Source organism: Asterias rubens, chromosome 22 (assembly GCF_902459465.1).
Source record: "Asterias rubens chromosome 22, eAstRub1.3, whole genome shotgun sequence".
Classification (NCBI taxonomy): domain Eukaryota; kingdom Metazoa; phylum Echinodermata; class Asteroidea; order Forcipulatida; family Asteriidae; genus Asterias; species Asterias rubens.
Window position 1 is genome coordinate 6,327,622 of NC_047083.1, and position 9,656 is coordinate 6,337,277.

Consider the following 9,656-nt stretch of genomic DNA (forward strand, 5'->3'; position numbering starts at 1 on the left):
TAGAAAAATGCGTGTCTTCAAACGGATAATTAGGTACTAATTAGTGAACCAATTTAGCTTCCTCCAAAATTAAGTGTTCCCAGAGGTATGGTCTATCAGATTATGTAATAAAAATCCACTTTTTATCCAACATCAGGGGTACATTTACTTTACCGTGAAGGCATTCTTAAAATTAAGATGACTGTGTAGGTGCTACATGGTTAACGTATAGTAGAAAAAGGCGTGTCTTCAACTGGCTAATTAGGTACTAATTAGTGAACCGATTTAGCTTCCTCCAAAAATAAGTGTGCCCAGAGGTATGGTCTATCAGATTATGTAATAAAAGTCCACTTTTTATCCAACATGAGGGGTACATTTACTTTACCGTGAAGGCATTCTTAAAATTAAGATGACTGTGCAGGTGCTATACGGTTAACGTATAGTAGACAAAGGCGTGTCTTCAAACGGCTAATTAGGTACTAATTAGTGAACCGATTTAGCTTCCTCCAAAATTGAGTGTGCCCAGAGGTATGGTCTATCAGATTATTTAATAAAATTGAATTTTTTATCCAACATGAGGGGTACATTTACTTTACCGTGAAGGCATTCTTAAAATTAAGATGACTGTACTAGTTTCCTCCACACGATGTACTATATGTACAGACGGCTGTTTTATGAATTACTCGTGCAGAGGCGTCTTTCCATAAAATATGAAACAGCCATCGACGCACCGGAAAACAAAATGGCTACCGGACGAATTGTGTTTTACATGTATTTCAGTCAGTTCGTCGTCGTCGCCTCTACTAGTAGTACTACTCTGTCGAGTCACCAGAGCAACTTTATCTTTTCTTCACAAGAATAATGAAAAGAGTAAGTGAATTTAGTGGGGGAAATTTAGGCAGAAGAAAACCCATGTCAGATGTTGTAGTTGAGATAGTTCATAGTTGCGATAACGTAACCCTCCTCCCGGGGTCCTAAAGCCGACAACTCGCCGACAACGCCGACAACAAGTCCAGAGCGCCGACAACTCGCCGCCAACAAGTTTTAATTACCTCGAAAATTGCCAATATACCATAGATGTATTAGAACTATATGTGTTCTGTAATATAAACATAAATTTAATGGAAAAACTTCACGAAAAGTGTGAATTTTTAACCAGAAAAAAAACAACGTTCACGGAAAACGGTCGGACGCCATCTTGGCTTAAAATCGTGTTCGGACCAGTCCATTATGATGCGGGTGAGTCAGACTTAGCAATAGAGGGCGAGCGTCATGCACTGTGCACACTGCAGTGAAGGTCTTCACATGAAGCCCGCCCTCTGTTGTTGACAAGTGCTAAATCTACCCGTATCATAATGGTCTGGTCCAAACACGGTTTTTAAGCCAAGATGGCGTCCGCACTTTTCGTGCATGTGAAGTTTTTTTCTGGTTAAAAATTCACACTTTTTGTGAAGTTTTTCCATTAACTTTATGTTTATATTACAGAACACATATAGTTCTAATACATCTATGGGTTATTGGCCATTTTTGAGGTAATTAAAACTTGTTGGCGGCGAGTTGTCGGCGCTCTGGACTTGTTGTCGGCGTTGTCGGCGAGTTGTCGGTTTTTAGTAGGACCGTCCTCCCGACGGCCGCCAGGCCGGAGGGTTACGAGATTGTAGCGGTTACGAGATTGTAGCGGAAACGGTTCATCTGGTCCAACACTACTCCTAGAACTATTTCGTTTTCGTCCGACGATAGCCGGACGAAACCGAAATAGTTCTAGGAGTAGTCCAACACGTACAATGTTGACAGCTAGTCACCAGATTTGCCCCATTTTTACCACTTTCAAAAATCATGACACAAATTCTGAGGGTACGAACTTAATTAATCCGCAATGTTTTTGTCCATTTTTCTTCGAAATATTTCCTCAATGATGGTGTTTTGTTTTGAGTATTATGGCAGGCTGCATTAGACATTGTGGATTCAGTTCGTACCCTCAGAATTTGTGTCATGATTTTTGAAAGTGGTAAAAATGGGGCAAATCTGGTGACTAGCTCAGTAGCTGTCAAAATTGTACGTGTTGGACCAGATCAACCCGTTTCCGCTCGAAACAATCTCGTAACCCTCCGGCCTGGCGGCCGTCGGGAGGAGGGTTACGTTATCGCAACTATAGTTGAGAATGTAGACCTATTTTATTTATTTATTTGAGTTTATTGAATTTTGTTGGGTAGGCCTATTTTGTTGTTTTCAAAATGTTAAAACAAAGAAATGTTCATGAGTGAGAGTCTGGTTGTTCCATAGACAATGCAATAATATAGTCCACAACAATTTAATCGGGTCAAAACTTCAAGAGCCCCATTCTGCCTCCATGAATGAAACATCATTTGCGTTTTATTTTTGATCGCGTGGAGGGCACTCTCAATAGTATTTTTTATCACTAACACTAACAGGGGTATACATGATCCATCCTGCACAGTTTTAATTGGCGTTCTGTCACTTTTGTTGTGCCATAGTCTTTTAGATGTGGGTTGTAATGGCCCCTTTAAAAGTCTTATTGTCCGTGGTGGATAGGATGTCTGGGTGGTAATGTGGTCCAGTCTTTGATAGGTGTTTTTGGTCTGGGGCTGATTTCACAAAGATCTAAAGATTGATCGTAACTGCAAATCAATCTTAGTTGCTAAGTAAAGTGTGATGTCACAATACAAATCACTATGGTGATACCTAAAATTTGTCTTGCGATGAACTTTATTGCTTTGTGAAATCGGCCCCTGGTATGAATGATTATACCCTCAGAAGTAATACAAATACGTTTGAAAGCGCCCTCACTTGGTAAAAAATACGGACGATTCCGAAAAAATCCTAATTTTTCCTTTTGTCATAAACTTTCAGATGATGGCAGCAGTAACAGAAACAAAGTTTGATTTTAAGAGTGAAGACAGTTTAAATGGACTACGTTCAAGCAAAGACACTGATGTTATCCGCTATTCAGACTCTAGTCATGGGAATATGCTGCTGGCTGAGTTGAGTCAATTGAGAGTGGAGAGACTCCTGACTGATATAACACTACAAGTTGGTCAGCAGAAGTTTGCCTGTCATCGTAATATACTTGCAGCATGTAGTCCATACTTCAAGGCAATGTTCACCGGTAGCATGCAGGTATGTTATCATATTAATACAGTGACATATAAGATAAGTTTTGAGAATAGATTTTAAATTTTGTGGTCCAAAGACGAGATCTAATAAAAAGTGATAGAGAGCTCCAGATGCATGACGCAGCTGGAAAAAAAAACTAACCTGTCACCCCTGCAGCCGATTTCACAAAACGCTGTGAGTTAAATTCTATCTGAATGGGTTTAATGCATCATAACGCCTATGGATATGGAACTAACTCGTCCTCAGTCCTAACATTTTAAATCCTTATAAGTTTAGGAAGAGTTTATTAAAATCAATGGCAGGAGTGTTGAGACTTGGGTTCATTGAGGAGAAGCATGGAACTGGATAGAAGATTCCTTGAGGGAGTGTAAAACTTGAAGTTTTCTGAGATACATTGGGGAGTCTTGGGACAATAAGCACTAGCTTGAAGATAATTTGTTGAGAGATAGGGAGCCAGTGAAGCATTGACCTTTCATCTTTCTCCATGGTTGTTGTCTGTAGTTCAAACTGCATGTTAATGTCATCACATTACAATCACTAACATCTTCTTTTCTATTGTAGGAATCACGATGTGATATTATTACACTTCAAGATATGGAGCCTACTTCATTGAGGCTGATATTGGAGTTTGCGTATACAGGAGCCTTGAGTCTAAATAATGACTGCGTACAGAGTGTGTTTGCTGCCGCCAATCTCCTACAAGTTGCTCCTGTTATTCACTTCTGTGCTGAATACATGGAGAAAAACCTTCATGTTATCAACTGTGTTGATATGTATCAGTTGGCTTGTATATATTGCTGTGCAAGCCTGAAAGAAGCAGCATGGGATTACCTCAATTACCATATCCAGGTAAGATTACAGGATTATAACCCTCTAATATAACATCAAAGTCTTATCTAGCGCACTTATCTACCAAACAAGGTGTACTCAAGGCGCTGAGTATATACAAATTTTCAGATAACTAGGTTATTGCAGTGATGAACTCTGACACCCAATATTTAGCAGCTTATAAGGGTTTACAAGGTGCTACAATACAGTAGCCACAGCCAGGAACACCGGGGCAAACCCCTTCTCTTTTCGATAAGTGCACTGGGTTCTTTTACATGCGTGACATAACACATGGGACCTGCGGCTTTACAGCTTATTTGAAGGACAAGGCAATGGTTACATGTGAGTGTTCTTGCTCAAGGACACAAGTGTCACGAACCCACACTCTGCTGATCAGAAACACCAGAGTTTTACTTCGGTGCTCTCAACCACTCAGCCATGACACTTCCTATCATCAACGGGATGGGTCATGTATCGCATGTGTTATGTAATGCATGCAAAAGAACCCAGTGCACTAATCAAAGAGAGAAGGGGTTCTCCTGGATGCTCATGGATTGATAAGCAGCATATTGTGCTACAGCACCTTGTAAACTATGCATTTGGGCTCAGCAGTACTGTGCCAGTATTGTTATTCCAGTGCTGCATTCTATGACTTGAATGCAGTTAATCATTAGACATGCAGTGAATTCAAAGTGGTGTACTTGCCTAAAGAGCCTTGGACAAGTCTAAGCCAAGTTTTGAGCCTTGGGTTTAATTATGGTAGGATTTTAACTTGAAATAATGATAAATAAGTACTGTAGCTAAACAATAACAATAACCACTAGACATTTTTAAGGCAGTAGACACTATTGTTAATGACCCAAAATAATTATTAGCATAAAAACTTACTTCGTAACAAGTAAAGGGGAGAGGTTGATAGTATAAAACATTGTTAGAAACGGCTTCCTCTGAAGTGGCGTACAGTAGTTTTTGAGAAAGAAGTAATTTTCCAAAAATTTGATTTCGAGACCTCAGAATTAGATTTTGAGGTCACCAAATCAAGCATCTGAAAGCACATAACTTCGTGTGACAAGGGAGTTTTTTTCTCTCATATGTATCTCGCAACTAGGACGACCAATTGAGCTCAAATGTTAGTGAGAATAACAATAACCAAATACCATGGGGTGTGTGAAAAACAAAAATTCTAGTTGGTTTTGTTTATTTACACTCAAATGCACTATTGACATTCGTGAAACATTGTCGATTGTTTAGTTGCCAACTGTGGGTGCGTTCGTTTAGCTTCCCTGGGTCCTCCCCGGTCTGCCCCAGTGCGTTCGAATAGCTTTTGACATCATTCCAGGGGCTCACCCAGGTCAGCCCCCAGTGCCCTGCTTGTGGAGTGGGTCACTTGGGGGCTGGCCCCAGGTAAACGACGTAACTACGAGAGAGCTGAGTGGTCGTTCGTTTAGCTCTTGTCAGGGGGTCACCCGAGTGAGCACGGCGGGGTAGACCCAGTGAAGCTAAACGAACGCACCCAATGTACATTATGCCACCACTTCACAGGTTTGCTAAATTGATGCTAACCCAAATTTGAAATTGTTCTTCATTTAAAGTATGAATTGTCTTCAATGAAAAGTTTCTCGCCATGCCACAGTTGAGATAATTAAATCTGTACCTTTGATTAACTGTGAATGTTGTTTGTTTTAAAACAGGATGTGATTATGGAGCCTCATTTAGTTGAATCCAGTCTGGATGTTATGCAGGACTTAGTACAGAGTAATAAACTCAATGCCCCATCAGAAGATGTTGTACTCAAAATGGTTCTGAAATGGGTACACTGGGATTCTGTCTCAAGATCAGTGCATTTGCCAACCTTACTACAGAGCATCCGCTTAAAGCAGATTCCTTGTGGGACATTGCAAGGATTGATGGATGTGAATACAACACAAGAAATGAAGTGTATTCTTAAAGATGTTATTAAGAAGATGAAGGAAGAAGTCAAACACCAACAAGATTTGACTGAAGTCAAACAAAGACCAGAACAACGTTTAGGTATGACTGCTCAGAATGTCTTACTATTGATGGGACGTTCAAATAGAGAGCACACTTTATGCTGCTACCATCCACCCTCCAAAGCAAGCTTTTTTATTGACTTGCCACCAGTGTGTCGTACATTTGGAGCCAAGCTAGCCGTGACAGACACCAATGACCTGTATCTGGCTACAGATGACTATCGTGAGAAGAGTGTGTTTCGCTATAATCATGTACAAGCAAAGTGGGTTGAAATTTCCCCCATGTTACAAGGACGATCTAGTTTCTCTCTTATTGCTATTAATGGAAACATATTTGCATTAGGAGGATTGAATGATTGGGAGATATTAAGAAGTGTTGAATGGTATGATCCAGCTAGAGATGAATGGCAGTTTGCAAGTTCAATGCCTCGTAATGTTATAGATTTCAGTGCGGCTGCTTACCACAACATGATCTACTTGTTTTCTGGAAGTCGTACCATGAGTTACCACACTCAAACTGATACTTGGGTCGCTACCCTTCCACCTATGCCAACACCACGGTTACAAGTCGCTTGTACAACAAACGCTTCTGAAATCTGGTTGATTGGAGGCTTCTTAGCCCAGAGTAGTTCGGAGGTACCAACTGTTAATGTAGAGTCTTTCAGACCAGAGAGTAACACATGGACCAAGAGAGTACCTTTGCCATCTCTGTTAAGATTCTGTTCTGCAGTGAGTTACCGTCCTGGTGGTAGATTGTATTTATGTGGTATGTGGTGTGGTGTACATGAAATGGGTCTTAATATACCAATGCAGCTTAGCTCCCAATTTGATCTGTATGACTTTGAAGAGGTGTCCAATTGTTGGGCTGATATTGCATTTGATATACCTCTGCAAGATGTACAGTCCTGTGCAACAGCAAGGGTATTCCAGAGATAACCCAAGAGATAACCTCAACATCAATAGAGTAACATTACATTTAATTGTAGGTAAAATCTCATTACAGTATGCCAAAATCATGGTTTTACATAAATCGCAAAACCATGATCATTATCATTAATTATTGGGTGCTTTGATCTTCAAGCAAACTTTCACACAGGTGACGATCATCATTGGACGCGAAAGCGCAACCTTTGAATTAACATTTACCTCTTGTAACTTTTACCTTTTTGTGTTACGGCTTTTAAAAGTGACATACATGTAGGCACAATACGCAGGGTGTGATATGGGCTGTGTGATATAAGTTTTTTACTATACCTCATTTCATGATCGAGAGTCGATTTCTTACTGGTCCATTCATCATCATGTGACAGGTGCTATTTTTGATAGTTACCAAGCGTGCACGCGAGTAACCATGCACATGGTACATGCGCATGACAAGTGGAATAGCGCCCGGGAGCTATTTTACTTGTCAAGTGCATTAACCATGTGCGACCGGTCAGCCCGGGCGCTATTCTTCTTGTCATGCGCTTTCAATCGTGATGCATGAACATCGCTCTATCATGTCTAAAGTGTTTTGCATGGGGAGTTTGTGTTGCCATTTGGCATCAATGGGAGCGAAAATGGTTTTTAATTAAATCTAATGTTGTACACTTGCCAATCTTCTGAGTTTTCACTGATCATGTTAACTATTGTTACAATCTCTAGTCTCTTTCTTATTTATACTTAAACAGCTACTTGAGCGGAATGTTTTTAACGGAAATGCTATTAATTATCTTGTTTATAATGCGTTTGTTCACCATTTAAATGTAATTTTGATATGGGTATACTTCATATTTTTTGTAATTATCGACTAAAAAATGAGGCCCAGCCTCAAGGTTCTGAAGGAACTAAAAACACTTCTGCTGTTGACGGCGCATCAAAATGACAATGCTTTGCTGTCATGTCATGCTTTGTTATACCTCCCCGCTGCAACAAAGCGGCTATACAAATTGGAGCTCCCATCTACATTGTAACATGAGTGATTCATAACAGAGCTTTTTCAGAAAAGCGCTGGATAAGGGTATTCAAAATGATTATTTTTTTGTATATTTGGTTTGCGGTAACACCATGTGTGTATCTACTTGCCAGGTAGAGTTGTTCTTAGGGAACTGTCTTGCTTTATTCTACTGCCGAGGAGTAGATAATCGGAGGTTCGGGAGACTTCTCAGTTCTGAAAAGAACTGTCCTGCTTTTTAACTATTACCAGGGCGGATGGTATAGAAATTAGACTGGACTACTACTTTAGCTTATAGGATCGTAATTAACTGTACTGCCGCGGAGTCAGTTCTGAAATTGGTCTCAACGTTTCGACTCGCTTGCTCTAGTCATCGTCAGGAGACCGATTATTTTTTTACACAATTAAAATAATTTACAGTCATATATGAAATGATTTCCTTAATGACCGAGCAAATTTTAAATGAAATTAAGGAAAGTTCACGACTTGACATTTTCGTTCAAGCAGGTCTTTGAAGTCTTAAGAGTTGAGACAGATTCTCAGGTTGTGTTGAACTATAGCGTGAACATTGAATATGGCTGAAACAGTCAACTCTCTAAGTTCGCACTTGCAGCCACAGCCTTACATGTGCAGTATTGTTTGTGGCGTGTCAGTTAAGAGCACCAGATTCAAGCTCTGGTGTATGATCAGCAGAGTTTGGGTTTGAGTCCCTGGGTCGTGAAACTTGTGGCACTTAACCATGATTGCTTCGTAACGGTGGGGAGGTAGTGCTTTCTGCTCATACCAGCCAGGCTTCTGATGGATGATACCTGTTTCAGCCCCAGGTGGCAGTTGCCCCTGGAAAAATAGTTGATTGTAGCCCACACCTAGAAGTGGCCTGCCTTTTGTGTCAGCCACAAATGATGTAGTGTGTCAAGTTACATTTCAAGAAAACTTGAGTTGGATAGTTTAGTTATCTCTCACTGAAGATATTGGACATTATAGAAAGTTCAAATTCTACCATCAAAAAATAATTTCACTTTGGTTGTACTTTTGTTGGATTTGTTTGTATAGAATTGTGTTTGCATATTCCATGCACTTCCTCACAATTATGAAACATTTAAAAAGTGACTGTAAGTTTAAGTGTGTGTAAAACATTGGTAAGATTGAAAACATGAAAGTTCACAGATTTGGACATTAAAAAAGATTTGCGTAAAGTGCTATATTTTTTAGGAAAAGAGTAATGCGATTGTTCTTTATCGTGCGTGTCCCGCCAAAACCTGATGTTTGTGAAAAGTGAAAACACCTAGGCTAATGTTTCTTTTCACTGTTTTCTCTTGACTCTGATAACTAATTGAGCTTTTGACTTTCATAGGTTTGTTATTTCATGTTAGGTCACATGTAGTGCAGATACTGGTCTTTGAAAATTACCAATCGTTTAAAACAAACAAATAAATGAGGTACTCTTTAAAGTCAGTGGACACTGTTGGTAATTGCTCTAAAAAATTATTAGCATAATACCTCATTTGGTAATGAGTAATGGGGAGAGGTTGATAGTATAAAACGATAGTGAGAAACGGCTCCTGAAGTAACGTAGTTTTCGAGAAAGAAGTAGTTTTCCACGAATTTGATTTCGAGACCTCAGCTTTAGAATTTGAGGTCCCGAAATCAAGCATCTGAAAGCACACAACTTCGTGTGACAAGGGTAATTTTTCAGTCATTATTATCTCGCAACTTCGACGACCAATTGAGCTTAAATTTTCACAGGTTTGTTATTTTATGCTTGTGTTAAACTACACAAAGTGAGAAGA

General features: G+C 39.7%; 1 protein-coding gene across 1 annotated transcript; it reads left to right on the top strand.

Moving 5' to 3' along the window:
• Positions 1 to 716: 716 nt before the first annotated feature.
• On the top strand, positions 717 to 7,984 carry LOC117305376 (kelch-like protein 18). The gene is made up of 4 exons (XM_033790247.1): positions 717 to 849; positions 2,851 to 3,117; positions 3,676 to 3,963; positions 5,634 to 7,984. Exons 1-4 carry the CDS (start codon positions 841 to 843, stop codon positions 6,867 to 6,869), a joined length of 1,800 nt encoding a protein of 599 aa, XP_033646138.1. The 5' UTR covers positions 717 to 840; the 3' UTR covers positions 6,870 to 7,984.
• The last annotated feature ends 1,672 nt before the right edge of the window (positions 7,985 to 9,656 follow it).

Excerpts from the sequence above, each read along its gene's own strand:
- LOC117305376 (XM_033790247.1), top strand. Across the intron at positions 3,118-3,675 it reads TGTTCACCGGTAGCATGCAG|GAATCACGATGTGATATTAT; the intron begins GTATGTTATCAT and ends TTTCTATTGTAG. Across the intron at positions 3,964-5,633 it reads ACCTCAATTACCATATCCAG|GATGTGATTATGGAGCCTCA; the intron begins GTAAGATTACAG and ends GTTTTAAAACAG.